Source organism: Talpa occidentalis, unplaced genomic scaffold (genome assembly GCF_014898055.3).
Source record: "Talpa occidentalis isolate TD23 unplaced genomic scaffold, MPIMG_talOcc4v2.1 talOcc4.11, whole genome shotgun sequence".
Classification (NCBI taxonomy): Eukaryota; Metazoa; Chordata; class Mammalia; order Eulipotyphla; family Talpidae; genus Talpa; species Talpa occidentalis.
The window spans coordinates 72,197,400-72,220,950 of NW_023601104.1; the positions used below are offsets into that span (position 1 = coordinate 72,197,400).

The 23,551-nt window shown below is 43.1% G+C and overlaps 1 protein-coding gene and 1 long non-coding RNA gene across 3 annotated transcripts in view; one reads left to right on the forward strand and one right to left on the reverse strand.

The window, feature by feature from the left end:
• The window catches only part of FNTB (farnesyltransferase, CAAX box, beta), a 61,783-nt gene that overhangs the window by 11,641 nt on the left and 26,591 nt on the right, over positions 1-23,551 (forward strand). For both annotated transcript variants that reach the window (XM_037503509.1, XM_054691072.1), the window contains exons 2-6: positions 4,429-4,493; positions 14,549-14,621; positions 16,811-16,902; positions 22,492-22,638; positions 22,738-22,821. In XM_037503509.1, coding sequence (XP_037359406.1) covers positions 4,429-4,493; positions 14,549-14,621; positions 16,811-16,902; positions 22,492-22,638; positions 22,738-22,821 — 461 coding nt within the window. The remainder of the gene's footprint in view (positions 1-4,428; positions 4,494-14,548; positions 14,622-16,810; positions 16,903-22,491; positions 22,639-22,737; positions 22,822-23,551) is intronic.
• LOC129145108 (uncharacterized) lies at positions 117-17,717 on the reverse strand. Its single transcript, XR_008550186.1, has 4 exons — positions 17,514-17,717; positions 8,100-8,168; positions 7,631-7,709; positions 117-197 (listed from the first exon to the last, which is right to left on the reverse strand). It is a non-coding gene; the product is annotated as an uncharacterized LOC129145108 (long non-coding RNA).

The following is a 23,551-nucleotide window of genomic DNA, read 5'->3' on the forward strand; positions in this document are numbered from 1 at the left end:
AAGTCCTCTCGCAGTGGAGTCACACAGGATATGCTTAATTCCTCCAGCACTGAACTGTAACAAACAACACATGCAAAGTGTTGTCTACCAAGGAAGCTCCTTAGAGACGTGGTGCTCATGGTATTTATTGGGGCAGGTCATAGAGGCAACTTCTGTCTAGCACTTCCCAAAATTCCAGGCTCCCAGAAGGAAAGTAGCTGTTAAGCATAAACCAATTATTTTTGTAGGTTAGACACAGTAAGTTACTCTGTCAGTTCTGGGAATGGTAGAACCCTCCAGAAATCCAGATACCCAGATGCCAAACCAAGGGTTAACCATTCAAACAGGGCTTTTTAAGGGTAGCAACCTTGAGTCTACTGTATTAACGCTTTTCTACAACTAGTTTTTCTCCCTTTCCTAATACTCTGTATATTAAAACATCCAAAGACTGCTTGTGTCTTCTCTGTGATGGATAGACCTCCCCAGGAAAAATGTGTCACTTTGGCCTGTATATTAGTGGTAGTGGAGCCTCCCTGGTGGTGCAAGGGGTTAAATCTCAGCACTATGAAGCTGTAAGCAGCCACTACAGTACGAGTTCAATCCCTGGCCAGGGAGCTGACCTCTCCTGTCTTGCGTGCTGCTCCCCTCAGCAGTGTATTTCAATCAATCTACCTGTTCTGCTCCCCACCTTGTCTCTGGTGAATCCTCTCACTGCCCCCCTGCCCACCTCTGACCTACACCCCAGCTCTTGTATGCATTAATAAATAAATCTTAAAAAAAAAAGTTATCCTCTACCTCAAGACCAGAGGTTTAAGGAAAAAAAAAGAATGAAAGTAGGGGTACTAGCCAGAATTAGGGAATTTACCAGAAATAACCTTTCTATCAGAGAAGACTTTCTGTATGGCAGGACAAGCATCTAATTATAGAGCATCTGGTCTTTGTTATATGAGTCACACTCTCCTTATCATGTGAGTTATTTTTATGCATAACTATGCAAATTTATGCATAAATCTTACCTCTCCTTGAAGCCCAAGGCCCTTTCCCATACCTTAGCTCAGACACATACCCCCATTTTCCCTCATTGATCTTGGAATCTATGTGTATGTGAATTCCCCATATGTACGTAATTAAGTTTGTTATTTTTTCTCCGACTAGTCTGTCTGATGTTAATATTATTATTTAGCCAGCCCAAGAAGAGCCCAGAGTGATAAGGGAAATTTCCTTTCCTCCCCAATACCAATAACAAATTTACTAAGATTTTTTTTTTAATAACGCCGGAGGCTGTGTGGGAAGAAGGGGAAGCAAAAAAGAATGTATGTTTAGGGGATTACTTTGATTTTCTCTCCCTGGATGAGTACTTAATTTTTATACTAAGCCATTACTGTTTGTCAACAAAAATGCAAGCTCATTGCTAAGTATTGCTTTTTAAGTTGTGCTCTAAAAACCATAAATGTTCTCAGAGGTGATCCTAAAGACATCCCACAGAATGTGAATGAATTTTTGTAAAGCATGTCTCTAATAGGAATTTGTATCTGGGATATATAAGGAACTATTATAATTCACTAATTAAAAAAAAACTAATTTTAGAGTATGAAGTACCTTCTCCAAAGAAGATATACAGATGGCCAATAAGCCCATAAAACATGTTCAGTATCATTAACTGTCAAGTAAATGAAATAAAAGCTACTGCAAGATAACTGCTTCATATCCACTAGAATAGCTATGAGGAAAAATGCAAGTAATAGTATGTATTGCTGAGGATGTGAAGAAATTGGAACCCTTCTGTATAGATGATAGGAATGTAAAATGGTGCAGTTACTTTGGAAAACCATCTGGCAATTCCTCAAAATTTAAACAGAGGATAGCATATGATCAAACAATTCTACTTCTAGGTATCTTACTTAAGAGAAATGAAAACATATATCCATCCCAAAACATATATGTTCATACTGCATTATTCATAATGCCCAAAAACTGGGAAACAAGCAAATACTGTAAGTTGATGAATGGACAAACAATGTGGTATAGTCATATAATGGAATATTACTTGGCAATAAAAAATAAATTACTGATACATGTTACCACATGAATAAAGCTTGAAACCATGCCAAGTCAAAGAAGGCAGTAATTCCATTTATGTCAACTATCTAGAATAGGCAAGTTTATAGAATTATAGAAAGTAGATTAGTTGTTGACAGGGCTTCAGGAGGATAAGGATTGGAGGTGTCTGTTAAGAGTTGCTGGGTTTCTATTGGTCGTAGTGAAAATATTTTAAAATTGATTGTGCTGATGGATTCCTGACTCTGTGAAAATACTAAAAGCCATTGACTCATACACTTTATTACTTTTTGAATTGTACACTTTAAATGGGTGAATCGAATAGTTTATGAATTATACCTCAAAAAAACTATTAGAAAAATACACTAGTTTTTAAGAGAAAATAAAGTGAATTATTTGTATATTATTCTGAGCAGCTGACCTATAATACTCAGATATTTATTAGAATTCTTAAGTTATATTTTCAGTCATGAGTTAATTATTAACTGCCTGAGAACATCACATATTCATTCTGAAGAATGACCCTATGTTGGAAATATTTTAAGCATTTTCTGCTTTGTAAGATGACACACCTGTATGTTTCTGTCATGCATCTTAGTTTAGAACTTAATTTCCATTTTCCTCATCTGCTTCTCGTGTCACCCAAGTGGGTGCTGAGGATGAGGCTTCTTGAAGGAGTTCTTGGCTGGAAGCAAGACACCCTTCTTCCTAAGTGTCTAGGTGTCAGGATGCTAAGAAGGTGGGCTCATCTATTAGTATCTGAATATTATTCAGTCATATGGTTTTGAATCTGCTTGTATTTGGGCAAAGGAAATGTGTTTTCCTCCCGCTAGGTTTTGCTTCATTCAGAATTCATCAATTCACTTAGCTATAACAGCATACTATAGGCAATCTTTATTCAGTGATCATGCTGACAGATGTTTCTTATATACTTTTCTATCCCTTTCTGCTTACAGCCAAGGAAGGAATGTCTGAGAAATGCAGTCTGTGTTCCATTTAGGCTGCTGCTTTATATTAGTCTCATGTGAATGTCTAGAATGGAAAAAGAATTATGAAGAATCTGGGACAACTTTCTTAGTCCTCTTGAGTCAGGTTCTCACAATGACTTCGATCTCTTTTTTCAAGTATTGTAAACTCTTAGCCAGATCATCCCTCAAACTCACGTTCAAAGACAAATACAAAAGCATATCCTAAAACCAAATATAAATGAATTTTAGATTTGCTGCCATTTAAGATGATTCACATCACCACTTCTCCATCATCACAAATAATTCTTGCGAACTTGTCAAAGGGGACTAGAAGTTCTAACTCTGTGGGTGTTTCAGAAATAAATAATACATTTTTGAAATTTTCCAGTAGGGATATTATTATGTATCTTGAAATCTCAAGTAGGATATGCCTCACATAGAGAGCAGGATGCTAATGAAGGTTGAAGCCTGTATCCTATTAACAACCTCCCTCCCGTGTTGCCATGCCCTTTCCTTACAGAAGCTGTACCGTGTAGCCACATTTCTGGTGTGGTCTTCTGAGGAGACAGGTGATCTGGTTTCTTTTACAGCCTGGCTTTCTGAGATCCTTTGTTTTATGGTACTGTGAAGTTTTGTGTGTGACCAGATGTTCTAATAAATCCCTTAGGAGATTTTAATAGAGTTCAATCTGTATTTAAACTGTTCAATCTGGGGCTTCCCTGGTGGCGCAAGAGGTTAAGCACCGCACTATGAAGCTATGCGCAGACTCTGCAGCACAGGTTGGATCCCCGGCTGGCCAGGGAGCAGCCCACATGGCGCAGCAGACCTCTCCTGACTCGCCCGCTGCTCCCCTCAGCAGTGTACTTCGATCAATCTGCCTGTTCTGTTCCCCACTCTGTCTCTGGTGAATCCTCTCACCCCCGCATCTCTGGCCTGCACCCCAACTCTTGTACGCATAAATAAATCTTAAAAAAACCACACACAAAACTGTTCAATCTGACAATAAGAAGTATGACCCTTGGCAGGAATTAATTGTGCACTTGAGAATTGACCAGTTAATGAACACCTGAAAACCTACATAGAGTATGCAGGCATAAATCTTTCAAGGAAAATGTATGTCTTTGCTCCTTAAGTAACCGGTGCAAGGGAGCCAAACTCCAACACTACCATCAGTTTGGATGTTAGGGATTTGTTTACTGGAGAAGTTGATTGTGATGCCAGCCTGGGTCAGGACATCCCTTCCTGTCTGTCTCCTTGTCCTCAGCCTGTCATCCTGTAAAGCCCCTGAATGCAGTCTCATAATACCATGAAGTATAAACCACACCAAACAATTCTAGCTAATAGGCATTTGTAGAAGAAATTGTTGATACAAAGGTCTCATCTGTGTTTGTTTTCTCTCTCCTGTTTCTTGCCTCCTTACCAGGCAAAAGTAGAAGAAAAGATCCAAGAGGTCTTCAGTACTTACAAGTTCAACCACCTTGTACCAAGGTAAGCTGTGATTAGGAGTTTGAGGGGGTCTGGAGATACCTCCTCCTGTTGGAGCCTTTCTTATTCATCCTGGAACTTATGTAACCAAAAGGGAAAAATCTGCTGGGAGACTGGTGTTTCATGACCTTGTGGTTTCCTGGATATGCTTGTAACCCTAACTCCCTCCTTCATAGTATTAGAATACTATTTGAAGGAGCTGCTCCACCTGCATGGAGACATCACATGGTACATGGGATACCCTTTGAGGCTGGAGCTCTGAGGCCTGAGGACGAGAGGAAGTTCAGGTTTTAGCTGCACAGTTGTGACCTGCTGCTCAGATCATTTGACTCTCAAATCCTTCTTTTTCATATTACGCTTTGAAACAGATGTAAAGTCCAGCGGGGTGGTGAAGGATGGATTCCTTTGATGTGTATTATGACCTGACTGGGAAAATCTGAGTTTCTCCCAGCCTGGCCCTTTTTGGTAATTGTGGGGCAGATCTCAAGGATGAAATTTCACATGAAATACTTGCCTTTTGTTTTTCTTGGTGCTAAGCAAATCGAAGTCTTCTCAGTTCTTTGATGTCAGAAATTCCAATAGGAGATTCTAAGCAGAAACTTGGTTAATTTTAATCTTTAGTTTCTCTTTTCCCTCATAGTTTTATAATGTATCACATTAGATTTTCATAATGTTATTTCATTCTTTGGTTATCATTTCTCTTCTAGTCACGAGTTGTTTCTCTGAAACCATCAAAATTTCCCAGCCATCAGAGCTGACTAGTAGCCCAGCATTATGTGTGCCATCATTTTATCTTAATTATACAGCCATTTCCCTTGACAATCTCTGGACAAAGTGTAGGCTCCTGGCTGATTCACTATGGATGAGGAGCCGAAGGGTCTGAAGTCCAGCCAACCCATTTATCATGTCTCCAGCTTCCAGAGACCTAAAAGACTAGCTCCTGGCAAGTCAGCCTCATGGTACTTCTACTTACTGGAACATTACAAATGGTCCTGGCCTGAATTAGCTTTGTGTCTTTTTTTTTTTTTTTTTTAACCACCACTCTATTTTTCCACTATTTCCTTGCAAAAAAAAAAAAAAAATGCTTTTAGAAACTTCTGCTTAGCCAAGGTAGTGAACCACTGGAAAAGGTAATTGGAAAAAGGGAAAAGACAGGGAAGGGAAAGTTATTTTCATCTGTCTTCCCTGAGGAAGGAAAATGTAGATGAACTAGAGGATCCTTTCCCCAAATTTCTAAACTAAATCTCTGAAACATCCCAAAGCTCAGCCTCAATAAATGCATGATTGGTCTTGTCATGAGCCACAGCTGGAGACTAGCAGATGACGTCACTTGTTAAAAAGCTCAGGGAGAATGAAATCTCTGCCTATTATGGGCTAAACTTCCCCAGAGGTGGCAGGGCTTGGTGATGGTGAGGGATGAGATTGCTTCAGGAGGGGCTTTGTGGAGAGCAGGGGCTTTTCCCCCCTACCCCACCGTGACTAACCGGAGTCACTGTCTGTGGCTGTGTACATGTCCTGTTCTTCCAAAGGGCCCTTTGATCATTGGCCACTCTTTTTCACTCACCATCCAAACCAAGCTCTCGAGCTTTTATTCTTACTGAGATGTGAGGGAGAACAGGAGGATATAATCTGGGAGAAGAAGCTCTTGTGTTTGGGGCTGCTAGTGGAGTACAATAAAAGAGTAAAATTCCCTGATTCATAAGTCTTAGATCAGGTGCGGGAGGGAAACAAAAATGTTCCTCTTGGGTTTGGAGCCTTGTGGAAATAGAATATATGAGGGTTCTGAGTTTAATTTCAAGGATCTGACATTTCCATTTTATCATTGTTACCAATGAAAATGAGGGCGTTAAAGGATGCTAATTATCATATGTTGCAACATGCTAATTAATATTAGTGAGATCACACATTTGGCTGGATGACTGAGTCTGTAAATCAACATAGCAATAAAAGGCAGAGGCCAAACTTCCCTATTATAGGATGAGCTTCCAGGATATAAGTATCCTGGAAGAACTAACCTGAAAGTTTATCAGAATTTAAAATTATGAGAGTTTGAATATTAGATATTTTGATAGTCAAATTTTAAAAGCCTGACCTAATGGTGCAGGAATAGATCTTCATTGTTTGCTAAAGTGAATATCCAGGTAATAAATCAGGATGAAATGGCTTGTTTTCTGAGATCCTGATGTTGATCAGGTGTGATGGACTCACACACACTCCTAGGACCACTGGCCATGCATAGGTCCCAAGATGCCAGCAATGATGCTGAGAGAGGCGTTTGCCTGTTCAGCCTTTTAGGGCCACAGCCAGATAGATTTAGCTGAAATTCAAGGCTAAAACGGAATGTAGGTCCATTCTGCCATTATTCCCCGTTCCAGAAATGATTTTTCACTCTCTAAGACTGTGAAATGTATGTCCTGTCCTGGAGCGAGGTAATCTGTCCCAAAGAGATTTTTGACTTTTTTTTTTAAAAAAAATTTGTTATCATCAGTGTTACCAATATTATATTAGCTAGTGTGTCTAGAAAATACAGATATGACATAAAAATATGCATAAAAATAGTTCTTGTGCATAAAAATAGTTCAGTGATTCCCTTAAAATTTTTTTGCCTTTATTTTTTGGGTAATAGCTTTAATGAGATATAATTCATTATCATATTATTCACCCACAAAACAGACAGGTCAATGGCTTTTAGTGTATTCATGGAGTTGTGCAACCATCACCACGTATAATTTTAGAACTCATCATCCCCAAAGGAAATCCTGTACCCTTCAGCCATCACCCGCCAATTCCCTGGCAAACACTTAATCCAAGTTCTGTCTCCATGGATTTGCCTGTTCTGATATAAATGGAATCACACATATGGTCCTTTGTGACTGGCTTCTTTCACTTAGCATAGTGTTTTCAAGGCTCATCTCTGTTGTAACACAGTGACTCCCTTTGCTTTTTGGTTTAAAATCAAACTCCCCATGCATTTACAAATCCTGCACAATCTGACATGTCTGTACTTCTCCACCATGGCTTAACACTGCTCACTGCCCTGTGTTTTTGCTCTGGCCGCACTATACTTGCTTGAATGTGCCATGGCGTTCCCTTGCATGAAATACCCACCCCATCTTCTTCATGTTGCCTGGCTGACTTACGTTTTTCAGGTCTTAGCCACCATGCTGTGTCCTTTAGGAAGCTTGTTCTGATCCTTCATGTCTTCCCTGATCATGGTACCTGTCAGACAAGAATGTAATTGCCTTTGACTTATCTGTGTCCACCTCTGATCATAGTGTAGGGTATGAAGATAATCAGGCTTTTATGCCATTGGCCTCTGTGGCTATCACCTGCAGCCTTGATATTGTTAACATAGAAGGCACACGGGTGTGGGGCACACGTGCCTGATTATGGACACCTGAGCATGGGGGTGTGCGTATATGTGCAAGTATGCACACATGTGCCTAGGAGGGAAGGCATAAAATGGCAGCATCACCCTGGGGAGGGGGGATCAAGTTGCTGTTTCCCTGCTGGCTTGTTTCCCCTGCTTACCATTAAACCTTGTGAAAATGATGCCAAGGGCTCGAAAATTCTCTTTTAATTTGCTACAACTGATGATGATGAACCTACCTGGCCTGGGAAGGTTGCTAAGCATCTGGAGAGCAGAGACAGCATCTATCTCAGTACTGGACACTCAACCTGTACAGAAAGGGTGCTCATTTATTCCTGACTCGGAAACCCCTTGAGAAATCAAGTCTGGCTTTCTCCTCTTCTTTGCAATCTGGAATCTCCCCTCCCCACTCCCTCAATTCTCTTGAATGTCGTCAGCCACTTTGTTGCTTGTCCTCTCTCCCTCAATCTTCAGCCTTTGCCACTATTAAGTACCTCTGTGAAATTCTCTCCTGTATTGCCGGTGACACCACACTACCTTTTTTTTTTTTTTTATAGAGGCATGTTTTTATTTATTTATTTGTTTGTTTGTTTGTTTATACAAGCACTGGGTACAGTCAGAAGCGCGGGAGGGTGAGAGAATTCACCAGAGCCAGAGCAGGGAGCAGAGCAGGCAGAAGGACCGAAGTACACTGCTGAGGGGAGCAGCGGGCGGCAGGAGAGGTCTGAGCGCCATGTGGGACCCTCCTCCGGTGGCCGGGGAGCAGCTGGGGATCGAACCTGCGCCGCAGAGGCCGCGGGCAGCTTCGCAACCCAGCGCTCAACCGCTGCGCCACCGGGGAGGCCCGACACCACACTACCTTTGTCCTTCTGCTTAGGTAACAATATTTTTCTCCTCTGGTTCCTTGTCCTCCTCCAAGGTTTGTTTTTTTGTGGGACCCTCGCCTGTGGCGGGGGAATGAACCGGCGCTGCGGAGGCTGCGGGCAGCCTCGCAGCCCAGCGCTCAACCGCTGCGCCACCAGGGGAGGCCCTCCTCCTCCAAGCTTTTAAAGATGGTCCTATGCACCCAGTTCTGCATTCAGACTTTTCTCTCTGCTCTCTCCTGTCACTTGTACACTGATGAATTCTTCCTTGGCTGTCTGGATCACCTGGATCCCTCTCCTGAGTCTCACACGTGTTTCCAGGTGTGCTTGATATGCACTTCCTGTGAAGTCAGAAGATCCTGAGTCACCAAGCTATATAGTTTGAGCCCTAAAAACTCTAAGTACTTCCCATCTGGTTGCCTTTTAGCATCCTACCAGTCTTCCTACCTCATCTCTCTCCAACTTAGTGCTTTCACTTTGTCCGGTGTGTAAATACATATCAAATACCTACTGCTGTCAGATCATTTTCTTTTCCCTCCACCAAACCACTGGGGCCCATACCCCATCTGCTTCCTACCCTATACCCTTTCCCCTATTCCCTCTGGTAACCACACCTTTTTTTTTGGTCAAATTTTTATTTCTTCCATTGTTTGGGTGTGATTTTTTTTTTTGTATTTATATTCTGAAGATAAGTGAGACTATCCAAAATATGCCTTTTATTTTTTGACTGATCTCACTCAGCATAATCACCTCAAGATCCATCCATTTTGGCCCAAATGCCACTGTTCATCTTTCTTCACAGCTGTGTAATAGTCCATTAAATATATGCACCACAGTTTCTCTCTCCATTCATACGTTGAAGGGTACTTATGTTGGTTCCATGATTTGGCAATTATGAACAGTGTGGCTAAATACATACGTGTGCATTCTTTTCATATTAGATTTTTCATGTTACTTGAATAAATACCTAATGGTGGTATTGCTGGCTCAAATGGGATTTCTATTTTTATTTTCTTGAGAAATCTCCATACTGTTTTCCACAGGGCTGTACCAGTTTGTATTTCCACCAATGGTGGATAAAATTCCTTTTCCACTGCAACCTTGCCAACACTTATTAATTCCATTCTTTTTTGTATGGACTATATCTCTATGTGGTTTTAATTTGCATTTCTCTCATATTAAATGATAGTGAACATTTTTTTCATGTCTGTAAGGCCATCTAAAGAATGTTTTCTTTTTTTATTTATTTTTTATGATTTTTTTTTATATTCCCCATACAATTGCTCCCCCCTTATTTTGACCCCAGCCCCTTCTTTCCCCCGCCCCAGCATAGTGTGTCTCTGGATTATAGTTGCTTGCTGATTTTGATTTTTTCTTTCTTATAGTTATTCTTTTCCTGGTCCCTTATTTAGGTTTTTTAGATTCCTGCTATCAGTGAGACCATCCAGTATTTTTCTTTTTCTTTCTGGCTTATTTTGCTGAGTATGATCCCTTCCAGCTCCATCCATGTTGCTGCAAATTGCATGAGTTTATCTTTTTGATTGCTGAGTAATATTCCATCGTGTATATATACCACATCTTCTTGATCCAGTCATTTATTTTTGGGCATTTGGGTTGTTTCCAAAGCTTAGCTATGGTAAATAGTGCTACTATAAACATAGGGGTGCAGGTGTCCTTTTGAATTAATGTTTCTGTGTCATTTGGGCTAAAGAATGTTTTCTTTAGGAAGTGTCCATTGAGGTCCTTTGCCTCTTTTTTAATTTGGTTGTTTCTTTCTTGGATTGTGTAAGTACTTTAAATTTTGGAGTTAACCCCTTGTCAAATATATGGTATACAAATGTTTTTCTCCATTCTGTAGGTTGCCTATTTGTTTTTGTGATTTCTTTTGAAATACAAAAACTTCTAAGTTTGATATAGTCCCATTTGTTTGCTTTTCCTTTTTCCCCCCATTTGCTATTGGGGTTGTAGTTCCAAATACATCTGGTATATTTTCTTTAAGTACTTTATAATTTCAGTTCTTCTGTCAAAATCTTTAATCCATTTTGAGTTAATTTTCACTATGGTGTTAAATTTTGGTCTTGTTTTATTTTTTTTGCATGTATCTATCCATGTTTCTCAGCACCATTTATTAAAAAGGCGATCTTTTCTCTCGCATATGCCATAATTTCTTTTATTGAAAATTAGCTATTGATATTTATATGTATTTATTTCTGGGCTTTCAATTCTGTTCCATTGATCTGTGTAATGGCAGGAACAGACACGGTGCAGGTTTTCTGATCCCATGCAGATCGGGTAAAGGAGGAGTCAGAGTCCTCAGTAGTTTTGCAGGTTTTTTATTTGGGGTTCACCAGGCATATGGCAGGCAGGGGTGCTGGCTGGGGGGCTGGGAGGCTGGCAGGCCTCCCAGCCCCCAGCAAGTCTTCACTCTATCTGGGCTCTCTGGCGTTCTCTGCTTCTGCTTCGGCTTCTCCTTCAGGTTCTGCTGCTGCTGGCTGGGGCTGCTCGCGTCCCCCCCGTGACGCTGCCCTTAAAAGCACAGTCTTAGCTCAGCTGAATCCCATCTACCTATGCCCACACCCTACTCCAGGTGCCCGCCATCAGGCATGCATTCAGGACAAGGATCCATCATCTATCCTGATGGCGGAAGGGCAGAAAAGCCTGATATTTTCTTTACCCTACAGTCCACCCCCTCAGGGTTTTCTGCCACACAGTCTATACATACATATACAATTTTCTAAGCAAACAAACAATGCAGCCATGGCCCACAAAAGCAAATACATCAAATAACAAAATACAACATAACAAAATACAACAGAACACAAATAAGTCCAGGCAGGGCACCAACCAAGTGCAAAAGACAATTATTGGTACCAGCAGATGAGCCACCAAATCTGCTGCCGAAGGCACTGCTCATATGAGGGAGGGGAATCACTCACGGCATCTACTATATCACACCAGGAGCAGTCAGGCTTCCTCGCCTTCTCTGGCTGTAGTCTCGGCTACAAGGCACACACCGCATCCACCCCCAGGATGCACTAGCTCTGGGATTGGCAATTTTATTCTGTTGGGGGTAATCGCCAACCCTCAGGGTTTCTGTCTGCAGTCGCTCCAACACTCGGCCTTCACGGCCACCCATGCGACTCGCAGACCCCTGCACTCAGGCCAACCCACTGCACAAGCACATGGGTCGGGGATCCAAACTCTACATTCGGCCTCTTTTGGGTCCCCTCTTCGGCTTGGCCTCCACCCCAAGCCACGTTCCCCACCCGTCCCCCAAGGACAGGTTCCTCAGCTCCTCACCCTCACTCAAGAATGAGCAGGGCATCACCCACAGGTGATTTTACGAGACTCACAGTTCTTCAGCATACCCAGGCTGCTTAACAGCCGCTCAGGGCTTCTCAACTTATCATCAGTACCAGCTTTTGCTTTCTCAGTTGGCTTTTCTCCTCCACCTGGCCACTGGGCATACACAGGCTGCTTTTGGCCATCTAGGCCCACTGGCCACCCCCAGATTCTCAAAAAATAAACATAACCTGCTAAGGTCCTCCGCCTTCTGGCGGGATTGTCAGTCCAAAATCATCAGTTCATCAGTCTATCAGTCCATTGGCCTCTCCCTGCTTCAGCAATGGCCTGCTGCCTCAGGGGTCATTGGCTGGTCCTTTCCGGTGTCGTTGGCTGGTCCTATCCGGTGTCGTTGGCTGGTCCTTTCCGGTGTCGTTGGCTGGTCCTTTCGGGCGTCTCCTTCACGCCAGGTCTCATCCTGTAGCTCGTGGACGTATCCATCTTCTATACCGCCATGGTGCCTCCAGCGTCGTCACAGGCAAAGTCTGTTCTCCTTAGTCCCTCCAGGTCTTCGGAGGGCTCCAATACCCGTCTGCATGGATCTTGCCGACATACGCCAATTGTAATGGCAGGAACAGACACGGTGCAGGTTTTCTGATCCCATGCAGATCGGGTAAAGGAGGAGTCAGAGTCCTCAGTAGTTTTGCAGGTTTTTTATTTGGGGTTCACCAGGCATATGGCAGGCAGGGGTGCTGGCTGGGGGGCTGGGAGGCTGGCAGGCCTCCCAGCCCCCAGCAAGTCTTCACTCTATCTGGGCTCTCTGGCGTTCTCTGCTTCTGCTTCGGCTTCTCCTTCAGGTTCTGCTGCTGCTGGCTGGGGCTGCTCGCGTCCCCCCCGTGACGCTGCCCTTAAAAGCACAGTCTTAGCTCAGCTGAATCCCATCTACCTATGCCCACACCCTACTCCAGGTGCCCGCCATCAGGCATGCATTCAGGACAAGGATCCATCATCTATCCTGATGGCGGAAGGGCAGAAAAGCCTGATATTTTCTTTACCCTACAATCTGAGTTTCTGTTTTTGTTCCACTACCATACTGTTTGGATATTTTTTCTAAGGCAACGTCCTGGCTATTTTTGCTCAACTCAAAACCTCCAGGACTTCCCTTTGCCTATTAAATTTAGTTCAGTTCTCCAGCTGCCATCCCAGGTCCCTATAAAAAGGGCCTCAGCTGCCTTTTCCTCTTTCAACCCTAAAATATCAGGCCAAACCCTTCTCCTCACTCCTCTTGCATAGTTCATACCTGTGCTGCAAATATGGTAGCCTCTAGCCACCTGCAACAGTTTACATGTAAATTAATTCAAATGAAATAAAATACAAACTTCAGTGTGTAGCTCCACCAGCACATTGGAAGTGCTCAGTAGCCACCCATGGCTAATGGCCCCTGATGGTTAGCACAGAAAAAGGGCATTTCCATCATTGCTGGCGTTCTCTGGACTCACCTCAGCTTTGTGTTTCCATTCCATTCCTTCCCTCCTCACTGCTTCTACCTATAAAGATTTTCTCCCTCTACCCAGGTTGCCCAACCCAGATTTCACCAATTCACACAAACTTTTTAAATGAGATTCCTCCCTCCCATTAGGGGCTCAGTCATACCTTATGCTTTTCCTTTATAAAGTCCGCTCATTTTCCCTTGTATTGTAGCCATTTATTTCCAGCTCTGAATTGGAGGACTTTCTAAGGTTAAGACCACACCACACTCCTGATCTTATTTCTGTGCACAGTGCAGAGTGAGTTCAATAAGCAACTGTTGAATATCTAGAAAGAGAATGCTTCTACTTTCCCTTTATTTCTGTAATCACAAGCACAGTGCCTGCTTTAACATTCTGTTCTTTCCCCTTTCTTCTGAATTCACACAGGCCTCTGTGTCCTTCACCTGCCTGTGCAGGTGGCCGTGGACGGCGCATTCCATCTCAGTACCAGTGCTGCTGACACAAGTGCCAGGGAGACCACTGTCTGCAGAATGCAAACATGGTCCTCCAGCTGAGGCTTGGGTCAGCATGTGGGTGGTGGAATTTCGGGGAGGGAATAATGGAAGGATGATCGAGGGGCAGGCAGGGTACAAACTACAGCCCGCAGAGGAGTGACCCCGGAAGAGATGCCTGGAATGGTAGCAATGAATCAAGTCAGAGAAGAGGTGAGGCTTAGATTTCAGCTACTTCCAGGATGACGAGCCAAAGATACCTGTTCTCAGTTAGCTTTTGGAGAAAGTTTCTGGGTGGCTTGTCACTGCTTGGTTGTGTGTATTCGTTGTGGCTTTTCACTTAGCCCAAAGTCACCTGTCCAGAGAGGATCTCAAAACATTTGCCAGCATGGCATTTAGATAACTTCATGGACATTCAGTTGCTGGCCTCTTTGCTCTGGCCTGGGGAAAGTTCTGAAACTGAGCGTGAGTGTGTGCATATTGCAAGTGTGTCCCCCCATTTTCTGGAGTGGGTGGAAACATAAGCTATTAAAATAGGTTTACAAACTCTTTGTCTTTCTAGGCTTATTTTGCAGAGGGAGAAGCACTTCCATTATCTGAAAAGAGGCCTTCGACAGCTGACAGATGCCTATGAGGTAAACACACTGGCCAGGAACTCTTTCTATCAGATTATCAGCCAGCTCTTTCTCCTCTTTTCTATTTGAATATAAAAGGCATAGGGGCCTGACCTGCTGCAGATTTGCTCATTGTACCAGGAGGTTCTGGCAGGAATTAGCACAGGAACCAGGGCCCACAGAGCTGGGACTCCCGCTTCCTGAAGGGCAGAACCAGAGCTCCTCTAGTCTTGTCCTCCTTTTGAGGCCGGTGGAGCCCTGTATATGGGGTGGGGCTTTCTTCTGCCATTAGATCATGACCGAGGGGGGTCACTTGTTTTTTTCCTAGATACCCCTTGACAGCTACCTAGTTTATTGCTAACTCTTTGCCATATACACTGACCTAATTTCTGTGCTGACCAAATGATTAGTGTACAAATCCCAGAGAAAACTCTGCAGTTTAACACTGTAAAAATGCCCAAACTTAGAGTGGATTTTAAGTCATGTACCTCAGAGTCATGGATTCCATTGAGGGGTTTTGGGGGAGGGCACTGGTGGTGGTGGGATGTTGGGAATGGAGCTGAGTGGCAGACAGTGAATGTGAATGGGGGGCTCCAGTCTTCTTGCCCCACTTTGCACAGAGTGCAAAGCTTTTAATTTGATTTTTATTTTGGGGTTCTGCATTTGATTATTTATGGTGGGAGTTGGCCGGTTCAGTGCCTCTGGACCCAAGCAGGGAGCATAAGTAAGAGAAGTGGGCTGAGGGGAAACTGAAGTAACCCAGATGCCCCAAGCTTTTACTCTGTTCCTGCCAATTGCCATCCAGGGATGCAGACCCAAGGTTGCATCCAAGTCTCTCTCTCTGTTTTCCAAGCCAGAAATCCAGATTTCTATGTCAGTTTCCCAATACCTAAATGTTGCAACCAATTCCAACTAAGCAAACCAACTACAGGGAGCAAGCACAACTTACCCATGGGTATCTATTTGGCCCAAAGCCTGTCAGTTTTTAATCCTTGATTCGAGTCCTCCGTGGTAAGGGTCCTGTCGGCCCTGCCACTGTAGCAGGTAACAGTTCTGAGCAGTATACTAAAAGCATACCGGGAATTATCTCATTTAACTCTCACCACTACTCCATGAAGTTGGTAAGTCTTTATTTTTTATAGATAAGGAAAGGCATAGCAAGATTAAGTAACCCGCTCAAAAACATATAGCTAGTGAGAGAAGGAGTGGGACTCAAACCTAGGCAGGCCATATTCCTTCTGGTCACCATTCCATCTGCCCTCCAGCCCCCAAGGGGGTAGCTAGCCACAGCTTGGGATGGTCAGCTATTTATGAAGCAGGCAGTCTGGGCCAGTGGAAAGGGCACTAGATTGGGAGTTCAGAAACCTGGATTCTTGTCTCAACTCTGACATTTACTATATTTATAATCTGGAAAAAGTTTGTCTCTCTGGACCTCATTTATATACTTTCAACACCTGCCTGCCTGTTTCTGAGTCTTCGATAAATGGTTGTGGCTTGAATTTGGATCATGATCTGTTCACATAGCACCTTTGGAAGCCTTTCCAAGCTCCTTCAGACAGTCAATCTCTTCCACATGCTCCCTCAGGACTGTTTCTGCCTGTTACAGCGTTTATCCAGGGATATATATAATATGCATGTTTTATGTTCTGCCTAGTTCCAGAAAAACATACGATAACTTGTACTTATGTGTCTGTCTAGTGCCCTCTTCCTCCACAGATAACCACACACATTCTATATCCCAAGAATCTCAAGAAGAGGAACTGAATTTTATTCATCCTTGTGCCCCCACTAACTAATTCAGTGCTTGGCACAACTAGGTTCTTACTAAGTATTTGTTGAATCAATCAATGAGTTAATTCAGGAATCCCTTCTTGAGGTTACTTATCTCCTTGGGTCTACACTGAGAACATAGCAGCACTTAACTTCCTGGCATGTGAGAAGTCCTCTGCTCAGCCTTCCTTAGATGCCTCCTGGGAAGGACCCATTGGGTTCAAGGTAAATTTCTTTGTCCCTTTGTCCTTTCTTCACATATGCTCATTTCAGCTTCTGGCTAAGACCACAAAGCAGAGCATCCGTCATTCACTGGTTGTTTTTCATTGGGTGCCTCCCCCCGGCCAGGCTGCTGAGATTGAGACAGATGTCGCCTTGTCAGCAGTGTCTTGGAATGATTCTGAATAAGGGGTGTGTTTTCTCCCCTGTCCCCTCCACAGTGTCTGGATGCCAGCCGCCCATGGCTCTGCTACTGGATCCTGCACAGCTTGGAACTGCTAGATGAACCCATCCCCCAGATGGTGGCTACAGAGTAAGTCTGGCCTCTGGGGACCAGAGGTGTTCTCTGAAACCGTACTTTGGGTTGGGTTCTTTTTGTGGTGTTTCTGTTACTGATTTATTATTTTGAATGGAAAAACAGTGCTACAGAGAAACCCTTGCCCTTCTCATGACCCCCAGTAACTTCCTGAAACTCCTCCACTTTAGAAGCCTGTTGTAAGCTCGTGGGTAGAACAAGACTTTGAACTCCCAAGAGAAAGATTCTGGTTTCTTCTATGGCCTTTTCTTTTGGCTCTCGCTCTGGTCTTTGAGAAAAATCCTCATCATCAACTCTGAGAGACATCATTTTGCCAGAAAGTACAATATGCATTTGAATCGCTTCTGTGGGGAAGTGTTTGCCTACTCAGTGAACAAAAATGCCTTTGCCTTCCATAAACACCTCCACAGAAGTCTCTCCTCTCTAATGCTTGTGTAGCTCTTGATGGTACCAGATTTGTTAATGTCTTGGTGGCAAATGCTGTGACTCACGATTTCCTCAACCCCCTGGCTTATGATTAGAGACCCAAGCAACTAACATTCTTCCCAAAATGCTGATGAAGGTGGTATTCTCTATATGGCAGAGAATTACTCCAGTCTTTAGGATACCTGGGATAGCAGAGGGTGGCCAGGAATTGGGTGTAATGTCCCAGGTTTCACAAGGGAGAGCACCTCCCTTGAGCTCATCCAGGTGCTCCTGAGGGCGGAGAATCTGGGAAAGGAAGCCCAGCCAGGTTTCTGTTTTGTGTAGCCCAAGAGGCAACTGTGCCAGAATGCGTGGAGGCTGGCCCCTCCTTGACCATAGTGCCCCTGCCTTGGTCACATTGTCAGGTCAGAAGAACAGAACCCCACATTGTCTCATTCATTCTGTCTTAACAATAACCTCTCATTCTTGCCTTCCTGGGCAGGATGTCTTGTGATGAATGTGGATAGGGAAGATAATGAAGAATTAGGCCATTAACCCCTGTGATGTGGATGATAGTTTCTGAGGCAGAGGAAGAATGTGCATTGTCTCCCTCATCACAAGGCTGCTGCAGACCTCAATGCTTCTGGCTTTGGAAGTAGAGTTGGACACAGTTTCTGCAGTAACAGGAATCTAATTGTCAAAATAAAGGCCTATGTGTTTTTGAAATATCAGTTGGGGGTTGTGGATTGTTTAGGAAGTTCCCCCCACTTCCTCCCGACACACACATACAATCAGGATGTACGCTAAGGGACTGGGAAAGTAGGGTATGAGAGAAGAAAAAAGAAATGGGAGGATTCTGTGAGAGTGAAGTACAGATTCCGCTCCCCCTACCACCAGGGAGGACGAGGACTAACTTGAAGTGGAAAGATAGTGATAGAAGGGGGTTCCCGAAGTGGAAGAACTTGGCTCAGTATTGATTCTGAGCTTTTTGTAGGTTGTATAGTTGTGTCTTTTTCCTTTTTTAAATTTTTTTTTTTAATTTTGTAGAAGAACTGAGGTATAGGCCAGGGGTGTGGGGGGTATGAGGATTCACCAGAGACAGAGTGGGGAACAGAACAGGCAGATCTACTGAAATACACTGCTGAGGGGAGCAGCGGGCAAGACAGGAGAGGTCTGCTGTGCCATGTGAGTCAGCTCCCTGGCCGGGATCGAACTCGTACCACAATGCCTGATGATAGCTTGATAGTACTGAGACTTTAACCCCGGAGCCACAGCGGGGCCCACATTTTTAAAAATTTTTACAGTGATCTTACTGCTTTATAATTAAAAGAATATTTAAAAAATAAAAAGCTGATTTGTCCTAATTCCAAGAATCACTTGATAGTGAAAGAGAATTTCTTCTTCACAGTGCCTTTAAAAATTTTATCTATGCATTTTAAATAATTATTTAGACTTTTCAATAATGCATCTTGGTTTGTTGGTAGCAGGTGCAGAGAATATCCATTATGAACAGAGCCCGGTAGCTCTGACCTGTAAGGACATACCTGTAAAAACATAGACAATTTTTAATAGGGTCTAATAAAACACGGTGATTATTCTTCTAGACCACCCGATATATTGCCTTTCCATTTATTTATGCTTTGAAAATGTGGTCAGGTTGGTTTTTTTTTTTTTTTTCCCTCTTATAAATAAATATGAAGGTGACCTCTAATGCTGGAGTTTTATTTTTTTCCTTCCCTGATGCTCCAGCCCCGCTGCTAGTGTACATCACATGCAGGCACAGCACACACAGCGGTTTCTCTCTCCTGTTTTGTTCACTGTTGTGCTTCTATTTGTTTAGGAACAATATGGCAAGCTGAGTTCCCTCTAGTGGACAAAATCACTTTTGGCAGTTACTGTGTCTGCTGACCCAAGCCAACAAGACCAGTTTTTTACTGCCGGTGTCCAGACCTTTCAAGAATATAACCTTTCATAGGCAGGCATTTAGCACGTCTCTCTTAAGAGTGTAACCTCAAATTTATATAGATAGTTACCTAAAAGAAATCAGCATTTTGGAATTAACCCAACTGTACTGCTTTCCTTAATAGTTTTCACAGTGAAGGAAGCACCCTTTAATGAGAATCCCATACTTTGTTATTGAAAGCTACTTAAATGAAAAACACAGGATAAAATGAAAACAACACAGTACTGGTACAGTCAGATTTTTTACTTTTATGAAATTTTTAGGATTAAAAATTGTTTTTAACTTCAAAAATTGTCTCAAAACGTTTTAGCTTATAACGTTTATCCAATGATAACTTCAAATTTTCATATGTGGATGTTGAATTGATTCCCTTTCAAAAGGTTATTAGGAGCTTGTCCCCTGAATAACTCCTTAAATATTTTTCCTTTTAATCTTTTGGACTTTTTTTTGGTTTGTTTTTTAGAGGCTCACAACACTGTCTAGGTTTCAGGTATACAGTTTTTCATCTCAGCAACTGCATGTCTCACACCACACCCACCACCAAAGGTCCCATTACCATCCACCACCTTCCGTTGGACCCTCTCTGTCTGCCAATCCAGCCCCACCCGCTTCCCCTCTGGTAACCACCATTCTGTTGTTAGAATCTAAGGATTTTATTTGTTTACTTTGTTTCTTTATATTCCATATATATGAGTGAAATCATATAGTATTTATCTTCCTCTTTCTGACTTATTTCACTTAGCATCATCCCCTCAAGGTTCATCCATGTTTAATTTTTTTTTATGTTTAATTTTTAAATTTAAATATAATTTGTTCCTATATCGTTCTGTGAGGAAACCATATCTAGTCATTTTTCTTCTGGGCATTTTTTGGTCCAGATGCTGCAGGTTAATCTAGGTAGATGTCAGAGATGCTGCCAATTTTCTTCCACGGACAGTCCCCACAATAAAGAGTTATCCAACCCCAAATGTCCATAGTTCAAGATGGAGAAAGCCTTCTCTGAGATTACTAACTTTGACCTTGATTACACTTCAAAAATAGCAGCATCCGGAGGACTACCTGCACTTGATGAAGAAGAGTTAAATGCCATGTCACACTCTGCAGGAAGCAGCCCTTATCTATAAGAAAACCTCTCTGTCTCTCACGGGTTCATTCCTATAAGCTAGGGAGGGAGGGAGTTTTCCCTCTGTGAAGCCGAAGCTGTTTTACAGAATGAAATTGGACTTAGTACTAGAAGGATCCTGATGTCAACTCATTCATCTTGCCTTTGCTTCTACTCCTAAGCCATTCTACTCAAGGATGACTGTTATATTGCCAATGCTGTAATCTTTATAACTTCATAATTTACTCACATTTTTTGGTTTTCTGAATTGCTAGGAGTTGTGCTAATGACAGCTGGTAGCTTCATGGTCAGTTTGCCAGTTCCTTTAGGTGCAAGTTGGAAAGCCTCTGGATCAGAATGTCCTGCCATCTGTATGTGTCTGAGAGTCAAGAAAAATCCAACCCCTGTGCCCCATCACGGCCCCAGTCAGATGCAACAGGTCAGCTGAGGAAGGTTGGCATGGAGGAGTGATTTAAAGGTGTCTGGGACATTCAGATCCAAGCTCATTCCAGACTTTAGGCTGCAGGATCAGGAGTGTTGCATTCAGCATGATTCTCTCTTGGGAATAGATAACTAGGTGACTTTTTCTGTGCTGCTAGGTTTTATATCAGCTAGAACCTGATATAAAGGTTTGCTTTGTGATACAGAAAATTCTTGTATGCTAGTACAGCCAGACTTTGTTAGGACATGAGTTGACGAGCTATTTGTTTTGGGAAATAGGAGAAGAGTTGAAAGTTTGGAAAATATGTTAGCAAAAACTCCTTTTCTTATGAAAATTGATTGCTATTAAAAATATGCCACAGAACTGTCTTCCTTCTCTGTTTATCAATTTCAGTTTTAATTCTTGTTTCCTATAAGAAAATTTTAGCAGCAAGTAGAAGTTAATATGAATTGTTTTTAAACTGTGAAGATTTCAGGATTCCATTAGCAAGTCAATGGCATTTTCTGTTGTTGTCCCTACTCAGATAATGGAAGGTCTGAAATCAAAATAATCCAGTATGATGTGGAAAGCAATGATAAAGATGCCTTTGTGGAGATGAACTGTAATCTATGTGATCTCCCTGGCAGCAGTAGAGAAGAATGAAAGGGATGAAAAACCCCGGGAAAGGCCACCAGGCTTTGAGGGAGATGCGGGTTTGCAGCTCGTTCTCTTATTTGGGGGCTTTTCTTAATAGGAAGCCTGTGACCCCAGCTGAGTCTTGGGGAAACTACTTGATAACTAGCACTTCCCTGGGGTCTTTCCAGTGAGCTTCAGAGGCTCCCTGAAGAGCTTTGGGGCTCTCTTAGTTTCTCCTAAAGCAAGAATCTACCTTCCGGGCAAGCTGATGCCATACTTGAAGGCAAGTCCTCAGTAAATTTTTGCTCCGTGAGGGAAACTGGATCCTCTTGGGATTAGAGTGAATAATCCTCCAAGAATCCACAGACCAGGATGTGCTCCTGTGATCTGGGTCAGCAATCAGTTAAGCTCTCCACAATTGAGGTGGGCATGACAGAAGCCACAGCTTTTTTATTCTCCTCACCATGGAGGCCAACTCCAGTAACAGCTTGTTTCTTGTTGGTCTATGAATGAAAATCAGTAGCCTTGGGTCTCAGTGGGAGCGAGAGGACTTCTCTTTAAACATTCATGGTAGGCCTGGTAGTTAGTGTAGGAATAACAGATGAGGTAGTTAGTGTAAGAAGGACAGAGGAGCACCACCACTGTTGGAGGCAAAATTCAAAGACAGGGAGGTGCACCAGAAGCAAGAAGAGGCCGGTACCAGAGATCTGAGGTGGCACATTGAGTGGAGAGTACAAAAAGATTTGGTCAAACAGCATGAGACTTGCCCCACTTTTACCAAAGGCTGTTTGTTTCTGCTTGGCCTTATGTCCCTTGCTTCACAACCAGATGAGTGCTTAAATACAAACCTCAATAGCAGGGCATTCAAAACTGTTAACAGGGTAGACAGGAATTAACTGTATTCAATATATATTCACTAGGTGGCAGGAGAGGCTTTTTCCCTCTTCAGGGAGCCAGATTGGAGGGAGGAAGACATTGGAAAGGCATGGTCTCTGGTGGAATTTGATGTTTTGAATATATGCTCTCTGACGTTGTTTTTCCCTTTGGCTGTGTACCTAGTGTGTGTCAGTTCCTGGAGCTGTGTCAAAGTCCAGAAGGTGGCTTTGGAGGGGGCCCTGGCCAGTACCCACACCTGGCACCTACGTATGCTGCCGTCAATGCACTGTGCATCATTGGCACTGAGGAGGCATATGATGTCATTAACAGGTACAGCCAAAGCCAGTAGTGAGAGAACCCTACAGGGCTCCCCGCCTACTGACACTGCACTGACCATTGTCCCCTGTTTATCTCCCATTTGTTTCTCAGAGAGAAGCTTCTGCAGTACTTGTACTCACTCAAGCAACCTGATGGCTCTTTTCTTATGCATGTTGGAGGTGAGGTGGATGTGAGGTGAGTGGGGTTTTTAATCAGGCTGCTGCATCAGTAGATTCTAGAACTTATCTGCCTTTAGAGGGGCCAAAACCAAGGAAGAAAGTGGGGAAGCTGCTGCTCTGTCTCATGGAGTGACCCAGAATGGCATGTCACTGACACGGTTCCTGTCATTGCAGCTGTGGTACAGGTGTCCTCATCATGTGATTGTCTTAACTACTATAAGTAGGACAGAGACAAAATAAAAGCTTTTGTTTTAAAATCAAAAATATGTTTGATTATAAAATGATATACCATGGGGGCCTCCCCCGTGGCGCAGCGGTTGAGCGCTGGGTTGCGAAGCTGCCCGCAGCCTCTGCAGAGCAGGTTCGATCCCCGGCTGCTCCCCGGCCACCAGAGGAGGGTCCCACATGGCGCGCAGACCTCTCCTGCCGCCCGCTGCTCCCCTCAGCAGTGTACTTCGGTCCTTCTGCCTGCTCTGCTCCCCGCTCTGGCTCTGGTGAATTCTCTCACCCTCCCACGCTTCTGACTGTACCCAGTGCATGTATAAACAAAACAAAAACAAACAAACAAATAAATAAATAAAATAAAACATGCCTCTATTAAAAAAAAAAAATTAAAAAAAAAAAATGATATACCATAACAGGTAATAATTATATAGTATAATAGAGTCTTTCATTTCTCTGGGATAAGAAAAGAGAAGAAAACCCAGTAGGGACTTAGTAAATATTTACTTGACAAACTTGATGAA